Below are 23362 nucleotides of genomic sequence, written 5' to 3'. Positions count from 1 at the left end.
TAACCAAAGTAACGACTAAAGCATTAATTTTTAATGTTATTGGCATGACAACGTCCGTATCATACTAACATACACATCAAAAAATAATTCAAAATTTATAAAAATTAAAATCAAAATTAATCAAAAATAAAATTAAAAAATTCATACAAAAATTAACATGGAGTACAAGTGGATTGTTATGTAAGCTATTATGTTTAAAACTTTAACATTTTAGTTAGTATTCTCATTAAAAATATTATTTTTCTTTTTAAAAAAGTTAATAGTTAGATTTAATTTTTTTTTTAAAGTTAAATGTCAAATTTAACTTGAGTAAAAGTCAAATTGACAAAAAAAAACGTAAACATTAAAGGTTAACTTTGACATTATGTCTAAATTAATATTCCAAAATTCTCCTTTCAACATTAAAAAAAAACCAAATAAAAAGCCCCATTTTAAGTGATAAATTAATTTTACTCTTTAATTTTAATTATTCATACGATTTATTTTCATCCAAAGAAAAAATATTTTTTATTTTGAAAAAGAAATTTTTTTATTTTTTAAAATTTCATATTTAAATTTATACTAAATTTTTTATGTTAGAACAATTATTTATGCAAGAATTGAGATTGTGTTAATGCACTATAACACCAACATTAATGAACATTTTCAAGAAAAAATATCTTTTATAAAGTCTCCAGTACATTTTAAAAAAAAATTACTTAATTACAGTTAGTTATCAATTAAAAACAATTCTTTTAAAAAAGATAAAATAAAATAAAAAAAAACCCATACACATAATTCTAACATCACCTTAATTTTTAATATTTCTTTCAAAGAAAAAGAAAGGACCAATAATTGGTAAATCCAAATTTCTTAGGTGACATAACATGGTACTGACTCAGATATCAATTTCCAACCCCAAAAATTCATTTCAAGTTAAAATCTTCATAGGAACAGGTAAAGTAGGTCCATAATATAAAAATCCAAATGGATATTCAAAAGAAGAATGAACTCAGCATTACACATTTGAAGTTCAATGGCAAACAATATAAATGGAGGTAAATAAGTAGGCCTTGCTTATATTGCTGCATGAAACTTGGTTCATATCTATGGGGATCTCACTTCTTCTTGGCAGCCTCTCCAGCCTTGGTCTGCAATGTGGGCAAAGTCACAAATAATAAACAAAATAAATTCAAGAAAGAACAGTCGAAAAAACAAACACCCCAATTACCTTCTTAACACCTCTGACTTTCTTAGCGCTGTTTTTCCTTTCTTTCATCTGCTTTCTAGACTTTTCAACCTTGGTATCAAGTCCGTTTCTATCATTGGAAGAAAAGAACTTCAGAATCAATGCACAAACTGCGCATGTGCATTAGCACATGCACTCAACTTGTGTAAGCAAGAAGGGAAAGGAGGTAAAGAGAGAAAGGTTGCATGCATTGCATTCCTGTCTGACGCAACGGAGCATTCTTTATACAAAGGTAAAGATCCCCATGATATAAGAAATTCAGCTTGTTTTAATGGCTTCTCTTAACTTATTTCTACACTACGAACTCGACTGAAAGTACAAGTATCAACCCATGAGATAATAGCTATTGTCTTAAGCAATACGCCAAAATAACCAAAATACAATATCATGTTGATGCCATGTCATCTATCATGAATAGAATGATTAGCGAGGGGTGTGACTTCCAAACGTGAGGATAAGCGCGTGGAAATAGCGGGTGGGAGATCTTGCTGTGGATTTAATTTAAACAAGAAATTATTACTGCAGTTTCTCAATGTTTAAAACTTTAATTTTTTCGAGTTTTTATTATAAATATTATATTTAAATTTTCAATAATGTATACATATTATAATTACCACTGTGATTGTAACTCAAAAATATTTAAATTAATTGCTAATTTTGTTATTACCGACACTTGATTTGTGAGGTTGATTTTCTTTTCAAGATTACGTAGACATGTTTGTTATAGTTTAGGATAATATCAGCCCTTATTAAAATAAATAATTATAATTATTTAACTAAATATTAACTCAATTCTAAAATTTTACACAAATTCTAATTCAAACCTGTTTGAAACTTGTCTATATTATTTTTTAAAAATATATTACTTTTATTTTAATATTTTAGATTTTTATTAAAAATTAAATTTAAACAATTATATAATATAATATTATTATATTTAATTTTATTATATATGTAAGATCAATCCTAATTGGTTTTGTTTTAATTAAATCGGATTTCTATAAGGATTTTCGTTGGATTTCAAATAATATTTTATAAATTCAAATTAGGTTTGACTGAATCTTAATTTAATAATGTAATGGAGTTTGGGTCTAATTATTCTTGTTTGTAGATTCGAATTGAGTTTCAACGAATCTTAATTGAATAGAGATTTGAAGTTTAGATCTAATTACGCTTCTTTCCAACTTATATATATGTATATGCATTAACACATAATTAAGAACTTGATCTGCTATCTCACAAAACCAAATTCTTTCTACAGTGGAAAGCATATATTATTGTAGTTTTCATTAAAGTAGATAAGCATGAATTCGGGTGAGTTATTGTATTCTTAAACTATTAATTATTTTAAAGAACTGACTTTATAACTTGAATAATGTTTGGTTTTGTTACTTATAGATTGGGCAGAACTACCAAATGAGCTTGTTGATTTGATATTACAAAGGTTGGCTTCAGTGTCAGACTATTTCCGATTCGGTGCAACATGCACGGCGTGGCACAATGTTGCGACGGAGAACATCAACTACTTGTTGTCCCTAAAGCACCCCATGCTCATTGTCCCTCTCAATGCCCAAGGTGTTTGGAACCTATATAGCATCAAAGACAGCAAGCTTCTTCCCTTGCCATTTCAAGTACCATCTGTCGACCGATTTGTCGGCTCTTCCAACGGATGGTTGGTCACCGTGGATGACGATTTAGTTGTTCGTTTACTCAACCCACTGTGTTTGGTCCTCGGGAAACAAATTGGTTGTGATCCAAATACTTATATTACTCTTCCACCATTGGATCCACCATGTAGTAATTTTGATCACATTCGCAAGGTTGTACTTTCTGGTAATCCGACATCAAACCCTGACGATTACATGGTCATGGCCATATTTGGTGCCGATCATCACGTAGCATATACTAAGCCAAGCAAAGACAAAAAATGGACTTATGTTAACCATAATTGGGGCGTACTTCATGATCTTATATACTACCAAGATCACTTTTGTGCAGTTGATCATAAGGGTGAAATTATTTATTTTAATGAGGTTGATGGGTCATTTTTTAAATATTTGCCTATAAATCATAGGTTGAGCTAGAAAATTTTGAAACAAAATATCTTGTGGAGTAACTTACAGGGGAACTATTGCTAGTTGAAATAATAAATAGGTGGCATTGGCATGGGGGTTATAATTACACAAAAGGAGTCGGAATTTGGAATCTGAAGTTAGATTCAGAAGGATGGGAATGGAGGGAGATGAAAAGCATAGAAAATTGTGCTTTGTTTGTAGATGACAACAGCTCATTATCTGTGGTGGCTTCTGCTTTTTGTGGATGTCAACCAAATTGCATATATTTAATAGATGACTACGAAGCCTTTTTATATGCATCAATGGCTCCAAATGGTTCGTATGCGTTGAAGAGAAACAAAAATGTGGGTGTATATAATATGGAGACTAGAAGCTTTACTCCTTCTGACACCACAAAGGGTGATGGGTGGTTGGCTGATACAGCAAAACTTGGGATTATTCCCTCCTTCGTGGTTTATAAGCCTGCTTGATACACTATTATAACATCAATTATTCTTTTACATGTAATTCTACATTCAAACTCACCAACTCTTTATTATTTTAGGTTTCAATATTTATACTTTTTATTAGTTTGACAATTATTGGTCATTAACCTTTCAAAAAATAGTTAAATCAATTTTTCTAATGAAAATTATGACTAAAGCATTAATTTTTAATGTTGTTGGCATGACAATATGCATAACAGTTCATGTGCTTATCATACTAACATAATATCATTTGTCTTATATGTCACATAAAAAAATAATTCAAAATTTATAAAAATTAAAATTAAAAATAAAAAAAATCATAAAAAAATTAGCATGGAACACAAGTGGATTGTCCTTTAAGCTGTTATGTTTAAAAGTTTATGATTAAATTTAACTTTTTTTTAAAGTTGAATTTCAAATTTAACTGAAAAAAAAAAGAATAAGAGCCAAATTAACAACATTGTACCTCCAAAATTATCTTATGAGGATAAAAACCAAATAAAAAGTCCCATTTTAAGGGATAAATTAATTTTACTCTTTAATTTTTAATCATTCATATGATTTATTTTCATCGAAAGAAAAAATAATTTTTACTAGTTTTGAAAAAATATTTTTATTAATTTTTTTCATTTTTTTAATTTCATATTTAAATTTATACTAAGTGTTTATGTTAGAACAATTATTTGTGTAAGAATTGAGATTGTGTTAATGAACTATAACACCAACATTAATGAAACATTTTCAAGAAAAATTATCTAAAGTGTCCAATACAATTTTTAAAAATATTACTTAATTACATTTGGTTATCAATTAAAAACAATTCTTTTGCAAAAGATAAAAAAAACAAAAAGCAAACCATACACATAAGTCTATCATCACCTTAATTTTTAATATTTCTTTCAAAGAAAAAGAAAGGAACAATAATTGGTAGAAGCAAATTTCAAAGCATTAGGTAACATAACATGGTACTGATTCAGATTTCAATTTCCAACCCCAAAAATTCATTTCAAGTTAAAATCTCCATAGGAACAGGTAAAGTAGGTCCATAATACAAAAATCCAAATGGATATTCAAAAGAAGAATGAACTCAGCATTACACATTTGAAGTTCAATGGCAAACAATATAAATGGAGGTAAATAAGTAGGGGCTTGATTGTATTGCTGCATGAAACTTAGTTCATATCTATGGGGATCTCACTTCTTCTTGGCAGCCTCTCCAGCCTTGGTCTGCAATGTGGGCAAAGTCACAAATAATGGACAAAATAAATTCAAGAAAGAACAGTTGAAAAAACAAACACCCCAATTACCTTCTTAATACCTCTGACTTTCTTAGCCCTGTTTTTCCTTTCCTTCATCTGCTTTCTAGACTTTTCAACCTTGGTATCAAGTCCGTTCTATCATTGGAAGAAAAGAACTTCAGAATCAATGCACAAACTGTGTATGTGCATTAGCACATGCACTCAACTTGTGTAAGCAAGAAGGGAAAGGAGGTAAAGAGAGAAAGGTTGCATGCATTGCATTCCCGTCTGAAACAAAGGAGCATTCTTTATACAAAGGTAAAGACCCCAACGATATAGGAAATTCAGCTTGTTTTAATGACTTCTCTTAACTTATTTCTACACTACGAACTTTACTGAAAGTATAACTATCAATCCATGAGATAACAACTAGTGTCAAGCAATAAGCTAAACTAACCAAAATCTAATAGCATAGTGATGCCATGCCATCTATCATGAATTCTTGGCGCCTTATCTCTAGCAAAGTTATTCATGATAAGCAAATTATTGCTTCCCAGCATACATTACTTATATTCTAAGATATATATGAAAGAATGAACCACACTTATGGAGTAAGTTCATGTCATCCATCAAACTATTAAGAATCTGAATCTTTTGAATTGAAAAGAATAATCTAAAACTAAGGGTACCAAATCGTAAAAGTTCTAAAACAAATGCAGTGTTTCCAATTAAATGCGATACATAAACTTGAACTTTTGAAGACCTAAATAATACCAAGTAATTGTTCAACTAGACAAATCAAATGCCACAGTAAGTATAAAGAACATCAAATGAATAATAAATGGTCACTAATCTAACTGATAATGCTTAAACTTTGAAAAAAGGCAGTGATTTTACCCTGATCAAGCGATACTTAGGCTCATACTTCTTTGCATTCTCAACTGAGTCATAAATAAGCCCAAAACCAGTTGACTTCCCTCCTCCAAAGTGAGTACGGAACTTGAATACAAAAATGGAATTTGGGTCTTTTACTTCATACATCCTAGCCAATTTCTCCTTCAACTCAGCCTACGTTCCAGTTCATACTTAAGCTAGTTAAACACAAATAAACTTCGAACCTTAAAAACAGAAATAACTTATTAAAATACCTTTGAAACATTTGGTCTTCTAGGATGAAGAACATCTATGATCTGTGGCAAAAAAAAAAATCAAGTTTTTACCGAAACCCCATTCAGTCAAACCTCTTCCTACATTTCTCAGTAAATAAACAATATAAAGCAATCTAAGAAAGAGAAAAAAAAACGAATGAAAGCTAGAACTTGTCATAATGAAATAAAAAAATAAAAAATAACCCACGAATTGTTTCCTTGAAAGGAGCCTGTTGGTCATGAACTTCCGAGTTCTTATGGTAACAGCCTTGTCCGCCATTGCTCTGCATGCACAAAAAAGCAAACAGAGCCAGACATTACTATACGTAGTTATATACGCATATAATAGTTTATTAAAAGGAGAAGAGCACTAAGGGCTTACTTTATTTGTGGTTTATTTGAAGCTGCTGATACTCTTTGAGCGCCGCTCCGCTTGGGGGGGGTGGTATTGGAAGGCGCCGGCGCTGAAGCTGAAATGAAGAAGAAAATTGACTAGGGTTTTGGGTAGATAAAGGGGATGTATTTTTTCGGTTGTGTTTGGTTGATAGGATAATTGTAACCAACTGTTTGGATTATCCTCGTACGAAATTTTAGGTTAAATTCTGATATTAGTCCATGTACTTTACAAAAGTTGTGAATTTAGCCTTTGCACTTTAATTTGGTGATTTTTAGTCTCTGTACTTTTTAATAATTTCAGTACTCATCAAACAACAACCATTTAATTTGTTAAGTTAGGTTTTTCTATTTCCAAAATATGATTGCATAAATATATTATCATATGTATAATGCATTGTCAGCTTGTTATTTTCACATATTACTCACTTAAATCCAATTAATAAATTGATGACTATCATTTGCGTCAAAATTGAAATTTTAAATTTTGAAAAGTATAAGGACTAAGAATGATCCAATTGGAGAATATGAACTAAATCTACAATTGTACACATAGTACAAGACTAATCATTGAATTTAACTACTACTATTTAGGTCATGACTAAAATTTCAATTTTTGAAAAGTATAAGAATTAAAACTAAATAATTCAAAAAGTACAGAGATTGAAATTGATCAATGTCATGTTAATTAATTATTACTATTCGATGTCAATTTTTTAAAAATGGATTTTATAAATAATAATTTTTTATTACTATCATGTTAATTAATTATTTTATTTATTTAAATAAAATATTTTAATTGTTTTTATTAAATTTAACTTCAAGTTAATTTGAATTTGAATTAAACACTAAAATTTAATAATAATAAAAACCATCCTTTAGTTTTAAAATTCAAACAAACAAAAGTGAGGTGGTGAAATTCAATATGGAGTTGAAGTTGAATGGTGAGTTTATCTTTAGTTCAAAAGTACATGGCAAATATTAACAAAAGTAAAATATAGTGACAATTTTAAATTTTTATCTAAAATACAGTGGTAAATTTGCATATTAACCCATTTTATTTTGGCTTAATAATAAAATAAACTTTCAAACTATACTAACTTTTCTACGACTTCAAGTTTTTTTTGTCAAAACTTATATTTAACTTATCGATTTTGTCTCATTTTACTTAAAAATTGTATAAAAAGAAACGGAATTTATAATTAGATATTTCATTTGAAAATAAAAACACATTTTGAGTATCTAAACACATTTGAAATTTCAATCTTGAACCAATCGTAGCAGTTAAATATGTTTAGTTAAATTCTATTAGTGGTCTTGTGGTACTGTTTGTAAACTTGTAGATTTAGTTTATTTTCTTTGATCCGATCATTTTTAGTTTTTATACTTTTCGAAAGTCGAAATTTTAATATCAACGCAAATGATAGTCATTAAATCTATTAGTTAATTTTGTTTTAGAATAATATGTGAAAAAAATAAATTAACATAAAATTATAAATATAATAATATATTTACATTAAATTTTAAAAAATAATAAAACTTAACAAATAGGTCAAAATTAAAATTACAATTTTTGAAAATATAAGACTAAAAATTACCAAATTTAAATATAAACACCTTAGCCTCTTCTCGTTATCGTCTGGTTTATAATTTCACCCATCTATTGTACTTTTAAGAAAATGTAAAATAATTAAATTAAGTTGTTATAATAAATTCATACTCAATTAAGTTCATGTTGTTAGTTAAAATAATCATCTAAGTTTCTCTATTAACATTGTTGTTAGTTAAAATAATCATCTAAGCTTCTCTATTAACATTCTTTGTCATTGATCATGTTGACAGTTAAAAAGAATTGATAAGCCAATCAAATGGCGACATGTGCTAGCTTCTAGTTTAATATAATGTTTTTTTCTCATAAAAATTAAAAAAATTAGAAATTTATTAAATATTAAAAAATAAAAATTTATATAAACTTAAAAAAGTTATAAAATATTATATAAATATTATAAAAATATAAAAATCTAACAGATTATAAAAAATTTGTAAAATTAGTAAAACATGTTTAAAATTTTATAAAAATGTATTAAAATTCTATGAAATCATAAATTTATAAAAAAATTTAATTATATAAATTTATAAAAATTATAAATAAATAAAAAATATAAAAAAAAAATTGAACTAGACCGGATAAGTCAGTTGGACGAATTAGACCAAAAAAAAAAGGTATTTGTCCAAAGAAAACTATTAGATTGGTTGACTTGGGAACCATATAGTTAGATGGGAACCAGATAGTTGGACTCTTTTTTTTTAATATTTCAATATTTTTTAATGTTTTATTTATTGAATTGGACGGATTAGTTGAACTAATAAATCAATAAGTTGATCAGTTCGATCACTAGTCCGATTCTAAAAATCTTAGTTAGAATATTGTATTTTAACATATGTTAATAGTTGAATAATGAAATTTTTGTTTGATAAAAATATTAAAAAAAATATCCTTACCAATTTCGGGCTAATTGGTCATGTTCAAAATTTTATGATTTTTTAAATAATTTTATAAATTTATATAAGTTTTAATTTTTTATAATTTATTAAAATTTTTCAAATTATAATATGTTTTTTAAATTTTAAATATTTTAAATAAGGTTTATTAATTTCATAAAATTTTTATAATTTAATAGATTTTTTTTACATTCTATAATATTTATAAGTTTTTATAATCTTAATAAATTTGTATCAATTTTAATATTTTTTTTATAATTTTTCTGATTTTTAATATTTTTTAAGAAAAATATTAGATTAAATTAGAAAGTCATGTGTCACTATCTAATTAGTCTGTCAATTTATTTTAACAATCAATGTGATCAATGACGAAACAGAGAAATTTAATTTATTATTTTATTTAACGATAACTGCGAGTAAGAATTTAATAAAAAGTTTATTAATTTATTTTGTATTCTTTAAAGACTTTTTTTACTTGGACATAAACCACTAATAAAAGATACATTGACCTTGTACTACTTTGCCATTAATAATTTTTTAATGGAAATGGGGCAATCACTTTTTTTGACTAAAGAAAATGTAAAACATGAATCATCGCATGATGGCACTAAGTTTTGGATCGTATATAATCTACTTTTCCTTCATTTATTTATTGTTAATTTAAATATAATATTAATTTAAGAAATTAGAGATAAATAATCATAAGTCCACAACCAATTGTTAGTGGCTACGTGTTTTCTTCATCATCAATTTCCTTCCAACACGGAAATTTCCAGGAAAGTGCAGCGGCGTTTTTGAATAAAAACAGTAGCATGTGACGTGGTGTTTTGAAATAACCAGTCCATTTCAAAATTTTTTATCAAATTTTATACTACCCTAAAAATTTAGATTTCACATCTTATAAAAATATCATTAAAATTTTTTAAAATTATTTTTTCACATCACAAGTTAAGTTGGTGGTAATTATAACATATTTAAATTTTGATTTGTGTATTTTAAAGATACTTCATTTTAGTTTTGAGCTAACATTCAACATTTAAATTGAAAATTGATCGTTAAATTAATGGATTAGTCTAATTGAAAATTCAATATTTTAAATCTAAATCATAATCTTAAACATATTGTTTAATACATTTTTTTAAGTAGATTCGATGTTAACTCAATTACAGAATTATTAAAACAAATTCATATTTTTTTAAGTAGATTCGATGTTAACTCAATTACAGAATTATTAAAACAAATTCATTCTTTTTACAAATATAAATAATAAGAGTCACTTGAATTGAACATTCAACTTTATTATTTCAACTTAAAGCTTTCATTCCCACATGTGACAATTAATTACCCACGGTTTCTTTCATTCACACTAACAAAAAGGCACAATGATAAGTTTAGTCGTTCTTGTTTGTCTCTTTTGTCAATTTAACATTTAATTTTTTTTTAGTTAAACTTTATCCTGACCTTTTAAAAAGAGTGAATATAACCATCAAATTTTCAAGAATATTCTAATTGCTATTTATTTTAATAGAAATACTAACTAAAACTTTAAAATTTTAAAAGTGGTAACTACATGACAATTCAAAAGTACTTCATGCTTCTTCTTTTTTAATTTTGATGAACTTAATGTATTTTTTAAAAATTTTAAATTATTTGTTATTATAAAATATAAGATAAATAATATCATGTCAACATAAACTACATAAGTTATTATGCCATAGTTGTTAAAAATTAAGGTTTTAATAAATATTTTTATTAAAAATAAGCGATTTGACTTTTTATGAAAAGTTATATCTATATTTGACTAAAATAATAGAATCAAAATTGATAAAAAAATACAAATATTAAGAATTAAATTTATTATTACTAAAAAAAACTGACATATCATTATTCAAAGAACTTGCCCCCATCAAAGTGCATGGGAACTTTCATAGAAAATGCATAGAAAGCTACTTCATTTGACAAACCTCCACACCTATCTTTATAAATTGTTATAGTAAAGTAACAATCAATCCATTCCCATTTTGTACCAAATAATACCTTATATTATCCCCTAAGTCGTTTGGCTCTCAAAAAGTAGCAGACAGACTATCAACCATGGCTTTGATCAATATCATGTTAGCTTCGAAGCGGTGTCATCGCCATCGAAAAGGTACCAGGTCTTCCTTTTTTGTTGTTCCAAGTTCGATAAGCTCGGTGCCGGAGTCATCATCACCGTCGTCGAAACAGTCTAATTGTTTCGATGAATGGTCTGCTACTCATTGTAAAATAATGATGTTGGTAGCCGTTGTTTCATATTCTTATTTGCTATACCTTTCAATATTTGGGTAAATTTTGTTTGAAATGTAGAAAACTAGATTCTATAAGCATTTCCTCCTAATATTTTGTAGGCTATGGATATATATATCGAGTGATTTAAGTATTGGAGTATTGGCTTCTATGTAAGAGGTAGTTGCCTTTGTACAGCGTAATTCTGCCTTTTTTAACTTTGGTAGAATTTTTGGGTCAATCTTCTTCTGTAAATTAATTTCTTTTAGAATTATATCTAATACTGTTAATCTATTAATGACTGGACCAAGGCATGAGCTTGAGTTTGAATCTTATTGCTCGATTACGGGAGCGAAAGTAGGGAAAAAGTTAGGGGCTAAAAGATAATATTACGTAAATGTACCATAGAAGCTCTTGCAGATTGTATTTTGCCATCTCTATTCAAAAAATAAACAAATTAGTCCTTGTACATTAGATCAAAGAGCACATTGATCCTTCTGTTAAAATTTTCATCCAATTCTACTATTAAAAGTTGGTCCTTGTACGTCAGTATGAGACACACGTGGCAACCACGTGTCATTATTCGGTTATTCCGTCAGCCACACCAATTTTTAACAGTATAAATTGATGAAATTTTAAACGGAAATGACCAATTAGCTATTTGATCTAATATCTAATAACTAATTGACCCATTTTTTGAGTAAGGGGGCAAAATGCAATTTGAATCTTGGTACATGAACCTCTATAATACTTTGGCCAATAATTTCATCATTACATTAATTTATAGTTTTATTATTTTTAAAAGAAATTAAAAACAAATTTATCATTTAAAATGAGCAAAGCTCAGTATCTACCCCTTAAATTCATCCTGTTTGGTCATGAACTCATTGTTCGAATATGGTAATCTTATGAGGTTTCTATGTTGATTCATTTGATGTTGCAGCCTAACGTTTAGCTTTAGTCCAGGGTAAATCTAAGGGGCTCATCCTGAGCTTTGCTCACTTTAAATGACAAATTTGTTTTTAATTTTTTTTAAATGATAAAACTATAAATTAATGTAATGATGAAATTACTTTTTGATCTCTCAAAATTTATAAATAAAGAAATAAGATTGCAAGGAATATGAGATGAGAAGAAGGAGATGATCCATTAAGAACATTAATATATATCTATCCTTTATGCTTAAGGTTTAAATTAAGTTATTTTCTTATTGGTTGATTTGTAAGGTATCTCCATGTTGTACTAACTCAAGTTAGTAATATTTGAGAATGGACCTTAATATTTTGATATAACACTTCTTATCCAATTTAATATTTTATAAGTGGGAAAAAAGAATAGGATTGCTTGAGATTGAACTAAAGATCTCATGCCTACAACATAATATTTTTGCCACTGGATTAAGAAGTTGTTGACCCCAGCTTGTTCCTTTAGATTTGTCCTATTAGATCATTAACTCCTTATTTGAAGGTTTCTCTATTGACCTATATAGTGTTACAGTGTTAGAATTGTGTAACCCAAATTCTAAGAGATTGCTTGCAAGTCAAGTTAAATAAAAATATATTTTCTTTCTAGAAGATTTAGTATTTATTAGTATAATATATTTAGCATTTATTAGTATAGTTTATTTGACTTACTAATTTAGCCTATAAATAGGCTCCTTTACAATCTTAGAATTAAGAGACACCCATTAGATTAGAACTCATAACACATTCAGAGAATTTTGTGTTTACGTTTGAGGGTTCTTTGTTTTCGAGTTTTCGGGGTTTAGTTTTTATCTCCATCTTTTGTACTCTTCATTCTTTTGCCATTATAGTAAAATTATCTTTGCCCGTGGTTTTTTATCCTCTTTTGAGGGGTTTTTCCACGTTAAATTTGTGTGTTCATCTTCTCAATTTCTTCTACTATTTTTACTTGTTCGTTGCTTAATCGGGACGATCCTAACAAGTGGTATCAGAGCTAGTTTAACTTTCATAGATCAGCCCGGTCAGAGATGGCAGCAACAAGGTTTGAAATTGAGAAGTTCGATGGTGAGACAAATTTCAATCTGCGGCAAGTTCGGATGATGTCAATTCTAGTTCAAAATGGCTTGAAAAAGGTTGTTACAGGGAAAAAGCCTGAGAATCTAAATCAAACAGAATGGGAAGAGCTTGATGAAAAGGCCTTGTCTGCAATCCAGTTGTGCCTCGCGAATACAGTATTGCAAGAGGTATTGATGGAGAAGACCTCATTCGCCTTGTGGAAAAGGTTAGAAACTCTTTATGCGACTAAGTCTCTGGCTAACCGTTTAGTGTTGAAACAACGTCTATTTACGTTTCGCATGAACGAAGGTGAGCTTCTTAAAGATCACATCAGTCAATTCATTACTCTTTTAAATGATTTAAAGAATGTTGAGGATTATATTGACGATGAAGATCAAGCTATGCTATTATTGTGCTCTTTACCCTCTTCATACAAGTCTTTCAGGGAGACCCTGATTTATGGCAGAGACAAACTCTCGTTCGAAGATGTGAAGGGTCATTTGTTGAGTAGAGACAAACTCGACAATGAGTTTGATTTGAATAGCAAAGTAGATAGACAAGCTTCCGTTTTGGTAGCATCAAAGAAACGAGACAAAAGGTGTCGCTATTGCAAAAAGTTAGGTCACGTCAAAGCAGATTGTTATAAACTGCGAAATAAAAGAGCTGCTGAGAGTAACGAGGAAGATGTAGCTGGTGCTAATTTGGTCGATGAAGGCGGTGATGATTTCTTGTTAGTGTCAACGAGCGATAACTCCAAGCTTACGTCTGAGTGGATCCTAGATTCAGGATGTTCTTTCCACATGTGTCCCAATAGAGAATGGTTCTCCACATACAGTTTAGTTGAAGGTGGAGTTGTGCACATGGGAAACAATTCATCTAGTAAAATAATCGGTATTGGTACTGTTAAAATTAGGATACACGATGGGACGATTAGGACACTCTCAGATGTCAGGTATGTACCTGATTTACGAAAGAATCTCATCTCCTTGAGTATTTTAGACTTGAAAGGATGCAGAATCTACATCGAGTCGAGCGACATTAAAGTATCTCGTGGAGCTCTCGTTTTGTTAAAAGGTAAAAGAACCGGCAGTCTTTATATTCTGGAAGGTTCTACAGTGACCGGTGAAATTGGACGTCCCTCGTCCGTTACGGAGTCAAAGTCAACTCATTTGAAGCGGAGGCAACTTGGTCATAGGAGGGAAAAATGTATGACCGTTTCGTTGAAGAGAGGTTCTCTTTTGGATGCAGGTTTTGAAAAGTTAGGGCACTGTATTCGTGAAAATCAGACCCGGGTTAGTTTTGATTTGGCAGTGCACAAGTCGAAGGCTAGAAGTCTTCCAGCTTCTAAGCATAGATTCGACTCAGTTAATTCCCTGCATAGTTCAAGATAGGCCCGTGGCGGGTTTTGGCAAAGATGGCATTGAAAGAATTTGTGTCAAGGTGGAGATTGTTAGAATTGTGTGACCCAAATTCTAAGAGATTGCTTGCAAGTCAAGTTAAACAAAAATATATTTTCTTTCTAGAAGATTTAGTATTTATTAGTATAATATATTTAGCATTTATTAGTATAGTTTATTTGACTTACTAATTTAGCCTATAAATAGGCTCCTTTACAATCTTAGAATTAAGAGACACCCATTAGATTAGAACTCATAACACATTCAGAGAATTTTGTGTTTACGTTTGAGGGTTCTTTGTTTTCGGGTTTTCGGGGTTTAGTTTTTATCTCCATCTTTTGTACTCTTCATTCTTTTGCCATTATAGTAAAATTATCTTTGCCCGTGGTTTTTTATCCTCTTTTGAGGGGTTTTTCCACGTTAAATTTGTGTGTTCATCTTCTCAATTTCTTCTACTATTTTTACTTGTTCGTTGCTTAATCGGGACGATCCTAACATACAGTCTTATGTATAGCTTTGATTAAGGGGGGACTGAAAAGATAAATAATATCTTTGGTCACGTTACATTACTAATAAGGTATTATTACATAGGCTCCATTAAGTACCTTCTTTGTATACACTCTCAAGGACTTAGAAAATTGGTTTTTCTTCCTCCACCAACTGAGCTCCTATGGAGCTTTTCATAACCTCTCTTCCTCCAACCTAATCACTTGCGACTTTACTCCCGTCCACGCTCTATATCAAGTGAATCATCACTAAACTCCTAACTGAAAACTTGTATCAACAATTTCTATTTAGAATGATTAAATTAATTTAAGTTATTCTATTGACATACTTGATTAATTTTAAAAGGAGTAATCTGCAATTCTGAAAACTTATGGAATTTTAATTAATAACAGTAAAATTAATACGACTTTGAGATTAAAAAAAAGAAAAAGAAAATTTTATGACATTGAAGAAGGTGAATTTTTAAATATTTATTAAGCAGTGGTCGATTGGTACATCTTAATAATTTTTGTTAGAATTATAAAGTATAAATCACGTGTTTAAAATATGTTAAATAATATAGTTTTATTCTGTAAGTAGTAAACCATATTGACAAAACAATTTGAAATTAATCGTGTTAAATAATAAAATAGTGTTTCAAATAATACAGTAAAATGTTTTGTTATAAAAAAAATTATATCTTTATTTTTATCCTCGAGCCAAGTCTAACCCAAATATGTTATATTATAAAAAAATATTATATTATATATATTAAATTATTAATTCAATAACAATTAAACTCATTATTAAAATTTTTAAAAAATTTTACTCAATTAAATATCCAACCTAAAATATAAATTTTAAAAAATTATATTTAATACAATAAAATATTTATTATATTTATTTTTTAATATAAAAAATATTTATTATATTTAAGATAATTTTTTTAATATGAATAATTTTTAAAATATTTTTAATGTATTAAAACTTTTATTTTAACGTTTTTAATGTATTTAGTGAATATATATATTTTATTTTTTTAAATAAAAATTAATCTAAAAAAATAAATATGGGCGGGTTAGTTTGGGCCCGAATTTACTTTTCTTAAATTAAGTAGGATTTAAACAAAAAAAAAAGTAAACTCATTTTTCAGATCAAATTAAATCCAAGCTTAAAAATTGGTATAAATATTTTATATGAAGCCAATATAAATTGAACATGGCCTATGAACACTTCTAATATATGAGGTAAAGATAATAGTTTGGAAGCCCCTATCGTCATTGTCCGCCCACACCATAAACTCATTCTAGTGATCATAGATCAAATTCACAATGCTTTCTATTTGTATTTCCCTTATATTTAATCCTTCTATAATTTAATGTAATTTTTATTATACCAAATTTTAATGTTTTTAATAATAATTTTTCATTCATACCTTACCACTATAATTACGATTAAAATCTGAATATATATTTAGCAAAGTTTTTAATCTCACCATATTTAATTATAACGGGGAGGAGAACAAAACTTATGCTTGATAAAAATTTTAACCATTAATCTAAATAAATTATATTTTCCTATTTATATGTTAAACTTTAAAACAAAACTTGTACATCCAATTAGCAAGTGATTGAAGTTTTCAAGTAAAACATCCAAAAAAAATGTCGAGGTTGAAGTACTACAAATGGTATTCTCTGCCCCAAAATTGTAATGCACCAAAGTGTTACTTGAAAAAGTATAAAGTATGATTTAAGTATAATATCTTTGTTACATAAAAGATTGGAGTGGACCAATCTACTCACAAAATTGTGTGAAAGCAGTCCCATTTTCTCCCATTGTTTTAGTGTAAATGAAGATATGAAAATATATTAAGTAGGTTATTACATCCATTCAGAAGCTTTAGTCAACTTCAATATAGATATTGAAAACAAGAAATTAACTGCTGAAAATTGACAATGCAACACCCAAAAGAAAATTCTCACTAATAATCATAAATAATTATACTGAGTAATTCAAATTTCTTATATTTTTTAATTTTTAATATTTACATTCAACATATATTCGAATACAAGTATAAAAAAAAAGACTTAAACTTTCTCATATAGGATACATACTCGTATAATACACTCACCCGAAAACGGATATATCATATATATATATATATATTTATGTACAACAGATCTGCTTCTTTAGAAAAAATCATACCCAGAAAAAGGGTTCTTGATCAGTTCAATGTTTTAGCAGGTGCATTTGATTCCACCAGTATTGACCATAAAACATGCACATCCTCACAAGGGCAAGATTTCACATCTTCATACAAAATGTATATCCCTCTCCCTATAAAAAAAAATCAATTAAAAAATTTTGATCGAATTTATCTATATCTAAGAATCCCATTGCTGAGAAACACTGCATTAATTTAAAAGAAAAAAAAAACCATGAAAAATGCAGAGAGATAGAAGGGAAATTAATGAACATACTTTTTCTCTGAGCTGAGTGGAGACGAAACCAGAGTTTCTTCAATGGAGAAAACAGGGATTGAAGCCACCCCATCTGAAGAAGGAGGAGTGGCTATGATAAGAAAAAGCACCCCAAAGGGTCACTGGGAACAAAAACTGTAGGGTTTTGGTTACATAAGTAGGATAAAGAAAAGTCTAATGGTTCAACATTTTGGCTTTTCTTTTTCCTTTTATTGATAAAAATTTTACATTAACTTGTTTGCCAATCATGGATTGATTTTGATGTTGGTGCAGTGTCATTGTCAAAACCTCCCATTTTTATTTTATTTTATTTTCACTTGTGGAATAAGAAGCCACCCTACCAATCAGCTATGGTTTTTCAGAGCTCTGCTTAACTTTTCTTTTGGCCACATTTTTTGTCTCACTAACTTCACTTATGCTTCAAGCCACAATTTTTTTTTGGGTTATTATACTATTTGATAACTGAGTTCAGTTTCAATGTCTATTGTGGTACTTGAGATTTTTTCGTTCTGATTTAGTGCTTAAGTTTAGGTTCGATGTTCAATTTAAAACTTAGAGGTTTTTTTTTTCATATTTAAGTATTTGAGTTTACCTTCAATATTTTAATTTGGTACCTAAGCATTTATTTTTGTCCTAATTAAGTACATATGTTTTTTTAGTAGAGTGGTTAAAATATGTTGTTAGTACTTATACTTTGACAAAATTTGAGATTTAATTATTGTACTTAAAAAGTCAAAAAATAAATTCTATTACTTTTTCATTTAAAAAATCCCAATCTAATCATTAAAATCTTAAGTATTTTTCATTAAAATTTGTTAATTTAGCATGTTGATTAGGTTGCTCTTTGTAACATGGTATATGATTGAAGGATATTAAATAGGCTAAATTGAAAAACTGTAGCAAAAATTACCAACGATAATAATGATTAAGCTAGGATTTTTAAATTGAAAAAGTAAGAGAATTAAATTTTTAACTTTTAAAGTATAAGGATTGAATTTCAAATTCTATAGAAGTACAAGGGCTAACAGCATATTCTAACCTATTAAAGCAAATATGTCAAATATTTATTGGGCCACATAAGGCCAATTCTTTTAGATATCCAATTGAATATTGAAACCAAACTTAAGTATCAAATTAAATATTAAAATTAAACTAGAGTACCAAATATTATACTAACCCATTTTTTTTCTAGTTTCCTACACTACATGCACTCTCATCTATTGCTTTTAAAAACAAGGTTTTGGATAGGGAAGAATACTCCAATTGTGGGGTTGCTTCTTTTTGCCTTTTTCTGGGTCCAACTCTTGTATTTTAAGTAAAATAAGCCTAAAAATTTGGAATTTCTTATTTCCACTTCCAATTTTATGGATAAAAAATATAAATATCTAACAGTGTAATTAAATCTCAATGTAATTATATAGATAGTCACTTAAATATATAAAAAAATTTATTTTAGGCACTTAAAATAAAAAAAATTACAATTTAAGTACTCACGTTATATAATTCGGTCATTTTGTTCACCCCATCAAAACCACAAAAGGCAAGTTGACTTGATAGTTAAAAAAATCAGTATAATAATAAATTTAGCCCTTAAATTTTTACATATTATATCGATTTAGTCATGCATTTTAAAAGTTAACTTTCAAAATTTACAAATATTCTCAATTTGATTCTAATTTTAAGAAAATAAAAAATCTATAATTATAATTATTTTTGTTTAATATTAATATTAAATTTATTATTATAATTTTTGAAAAACATGTTTTTTTATATATATTTTTATGTTATTTATTATTATTTCTCGTCAACAATATTTTAAATTTTTATATATATCTTTAAATTTATTATTATATTTTAAAAATATTTATTTATATATATTCTTTGAATATTTTATAATTATGATCAAATTGAGACTATTTGTAAATTTTGAATATTTTTAAAAAAAATCCTCACTAAGTTGATGCAATATGTAAAAATTAAAAATTAAAATTTTTAATTGTTACATCAACTTACGGAGTGATCAAAATGATTGAACTAAGTAACATGGGTGCTTAAATTACAAACATTTTATTTTGAATACCTAAAATAAAAATATTTGATAGTTAGATGACTATATGTGGAATTTACCCTTAAAGAATAATAAACAAAAAAGTAATTTACAAGAGTCTCCCTCCCCATAGGACACCTGTCCTATTGGGTGACTTTAAAGAGTGTCACAGTGGCATAGCTTGCTGACCCAGTAATTGAACTCCACCTATCATCATAAGAAGTTCAAAGACCCAACGATTTTTGGTTCTTCTCGGCATTTTACTCATTGTAAATGTCACTTCGATTTCCCTTTATAAAGAAGTTGAACCTTTTGCTTTTCAAACTTTTTCTTCAATACAATCATTATTTAAAATATGTAATTATATTTATAATTGATTATTAGCTCGATTAATATTGTTATTGTTACAAATACAAGATAACGTGAGTTTAAATATATTAAAATATATTATATTTTTATTTATAGATTAAAGAATAAATATGTTAACAAAATTATTTTAAAAAAATGTAATTATATTAAATTCGCTCTAATCTGTGGTAATAGGGAAATGTGTCATAATTTCCAACAAGTTTTTGTAGATCTCGACAAGAGTAGTGAAGAAGAGAAGTTACGTTCACACGAACGAGCTACATTCTTGATTTCATTACACATGCATGCAACATTTAAATCGAATGATTTTTCCTTCGGACTATCATTGAGTCCAGAGTAGGCCCATATGCTCTGGCCAGTACTTCGGCGCAACAACTGTGCCCGTCATCAACGGTCGGCATCTTTAATTCCATTACGGGAACTAGAGGATGTCGAGAACCTGGAATTATGAGTCTAGCCAAAACACTCAGCTCATTTGATGCATTAATATCCATGCCCACATTTATCTCTGGAACCGCTTTAAGTGCCGGAGGAATTCCGGTTATCTTGAAATAGCCGAGCAGATGATTCTCGTCTTCCATCTCTGGTTCACCCTCGTAGACGACTATCAATGCCTCGGTCTGGTTATCTTTGACGGTTGTGAAGATCATTTCTTTATGAACAGGCATTGTAGTGTTTCGAGGTATAACGGGCAGAAATTCAGACCGGTTGGCTCGTATCCCTATTCCGAGAGTTGTGACTTGAGAGGTTAACAGGTCCACGTCGCCCAAAGGATCATCGATACCTGAAGTTAACGCTCCTTCCAGAGCTGTCCCGTAGACTGCTGCTGTGAGCGGGTTCATTCCTTGGTAAATTTCTCGTTCGCATAAATTCTCGACAAGATTTCTTATTTTCGGAATACAAGAACAGCCACCGACAACTATTACGTCGGTCAGGTCCTCCACGTCAACATCCGCATCGTGCATGCACTGGACTATGAGAATCCCAGACTTGAAAAATATATACTCGTTTACCTCTTCGAATTCCTCCCGTTTCACCTCCTTGCATAATCTCGACCCATGACCCAAATCTACATCAATTTGTACACTTTCTTGGAAAGAGAGCTCGTGAATGGCTTCTTGAATTGCAACTCGAAGTAACCCCATTGACTTGATTGATATCAAGCTTATCAAAACTCGGCAAGAGATGGCGCATCATGTTCTGAAGAAAGTCCTCTCCTCCGATTTCACTTCCAAGTAAGGCTTTTATCTCAGTAACTCCCCCATCTATACCTGCTACAGCAACATCACAATACCCCGCACCCATATTAAAGACGACAGCGATCCTTTTACTTACCCTGCCCGTATTGTCACGTAACATATGCTGCTGTTGCTGTGCATATAGTAATGCCACAGCAGCAGGTTCAGGCATCAATCTAAGAACGTGGAGACCAGCTATAGTACAAGCTCGTTCTATTTGAGTCAACTGAAACCGACTAAATGAAACTGGAATGCACAAAACGACGTCTTTTACAGGCCGCTTCAATTTAGATTCAGCCATGATTCTTAATTCAGCTAGATATAATGCAAGAACTTCTTCAGGTGTAGTGGATTTCCAAACATTGTTCACCAAGGCAGCGATGAAAGGACGAACACCCATGTCCAATGTCTGAACCAAAAAAGGAAAGTTTTTGCTTGCGCGAACAACTCGGTCGGTATCAACCCTTCCTATTAGTCGCTTCATGTTCAAGATAGAAGCTCCAGATAATCTTTCATGCTTATGAGAAAGATGATAGTTCACTTCACCTAAAGAAAAAACATCGTAAGGAGAAAGATGATAGTTCACTTCACCTAAAGGAATATCATTATCGACCGGGACATCAAAACGAATTAACGGCTGGTTCCTAGTATTCTTCAGAAGCTCCACTTCTGAGCCATTCCAGACAGCGACGCTGCATTGTGAAGTTCCGATATCAATTCCAATAACAACTTCCGAAGAAGCAGACGAAGATTTCTCCTCCTCTGTTGTTCCACACTCAGATTCCACGATGTATTCTGGTTCAGCCATTCCTTCAAACTGGCAAAACAATTGAACACCTTAAAATAAATATAGAAAAGCGATGACTGTTTCTTTCTTTCTTTCATAACTCATAAAGCTTAAGCTTTAACTTCCGACACTTCCATTCAAAGCCAACAGAACCATAAAACCCCAAGAATGGAACTCACAAAAACCAAGGTTAATAACCCATCGAAAGATCATAAAACTGAATTCTGTTTGACAACCAAGTTCTTGAATTTTCAAGACTACCTCATATAACCTGAGTACCAAAGAAGCATCAAGCTTTCAACTTTAGCATGAAAAGAAATTAAAAACCAAAACCAATCCACAGTAAAAGAAACAAAATGCTTTATTTCTTGGACATTAAAAGAAAACAAGAAACCAGAATCTGATAAATCCAGGCTGCATTGAAAAGAAGAAGAAGGAAAAGCAGAGCAAGTTCTATGGAATCAATAAGATAAGAGAAGAGTAAAGACAAATGCAAACCTGGTAAAAGAAACTGCAAAAAAACTGTAAGCAAGATCGGGAGTCTTTTAGAGAATGTTGAATCGCAGAGAGATGAAGAAGGTGGCAAAGAAATAGAATGAAGAGAGTATTGGAGGCGAGAAGAGTTGAGAATTTGAGCACTTGCAAATAATACAATGGAATGGCGCTTTGCTTGACGTTATAGAGTTTCCTTTGCTCAACTTCTATACTATACATAGAGCTTGGATCTTCCTCTGTTGAGCTGGTATAAAACGGACTTAAATTTTCTCAAAACTCCCTCCTTCAGTCTTGCAGGTCTCGTTAAGCATTTCAAAGTTATGTTTGCTTGAAGCCGGATATGTATCATATATCTATGTAGGCACTGTTGCAGTCCCATGTGTTTCTGCATTTTGTATCTCATTGGAACTAAACACCTTTTGTGATGGGTCAACAACACAAGGGAACAATGGTTAAGGCCTTTTATTGACACCCCAATAATCAAGGTTCAAACTATGTCGATGTAATTCCCCTCTCCCAAGTGGCCTCATCAACAGAGGACAATGTCCATTATAATAATAATAGTAATAATAAATTTAGACATGTCTGGTCTGACTCAAAGAATCCTTGTTTTGTAGCTTAAAGGGTTCAAACTTCAAAGGAAGAAAATTTGAGAAAATTTCATATAGATGTAGAAAAGTTCCTGTTGTCTAGTCAAAACCATAATTAGGAACAATGAAACTTAACTAT

The 23362-nt window shown here is 29.5% G+C and overlaps 2 protein-coding genes, 1 long non-coding RNA gene and 1 pseudogene across 3 annotated transcripts; 1 reads left to right on the top strand and 3 right to left on the bottom strand.

The window, feature by feature from the left end:
• The first annotated feature begins 2532 nt into the window (after window positions 1-2532).
• Window positions 2533-3773, top strand: LOC107928487 (uncharacterized). The gene is made up of 3 exons (XM_016859725.1): window positions 2533-2542; window positions 2627-3269; window positions 3383-3773. The coding sequence occupies exons 1-3, from the start codon at window positions 2533-2535 to the stop codon at window positions 3771-3773; spliced, it is 1044 nt and encodes a 347-aa protein (XP_016715214.1).
• A 950-nt stretch (window positions 3774-4723) lies between these two features.
• On the bottom strand, window positions 4724-6717 carry LOC121206341 (40S ribosomal protein S24-1). The gene is made up of 6 exons (XM_041077241.1): window positions 6539-6717; window positions 6365-6440; window positions 6157-6198; window positions 5906-6076; window positions 5078-5164; window positions 4724-4997 (listed from the first exon to the last, which is right to left on the bottom strand). Exons 2-6 carry the CDS (start codon window positions 6434-6436, stop codon window positions 4965-4967), a joined length of 405 nt encoding a protein of 134 aa, XP_040933175.1. The 5' UTR covers window positions 6437-6440; window positions 6539-6717; the 3' UTR covers window positions 4724-4964.
• A 10508-nt stretch (window positions 6718-17225) lies between these two features.
• On the bottom strand, window positions 17226-17894 carry LOC107928506 (uncharacterized). Its single transcript, XR_001692623.2, has 2 exons — window positions 17698-17894; window positions 17226-17554 (listed from the first exon to the last, which is right to left on the bottom strand). It is a non-coding gene; the product is annotated as an uncharacterized lncRNA (long non-coding RNA).
• Window positions 17895-20269: 2375 nt separating this feature from the next.
• Window positions 20270-22944, bottom strand: LOC107928516 (heat shock 70 kDa protein 8-like; annotated as a pseudogene).
• Between the last annotated feature and the right edge of the window lie 418 nt (window positions 22945-23362).

This window comes from Gossypium hirsutum, chromosome A09 (assembly GCF_007990345.1).
Source record: "Gossypium hirsutum isolate 1008001.06 chromosome A09, Gossypium_hirsutum_v2.1, whole genome shotgun sequence".
Classification (NCBI taxonomy): Eukaryota; Viridiplantae; Streptophyta; class Magnoliopsida; order Malvales; family Malvaceae; genus Gossypium; species Gossypium hirsutum.
Note: the sequence above shows the minus strand (reverse complement) of the source record. Positions and strands in the feature narration are given on the sequence as shown.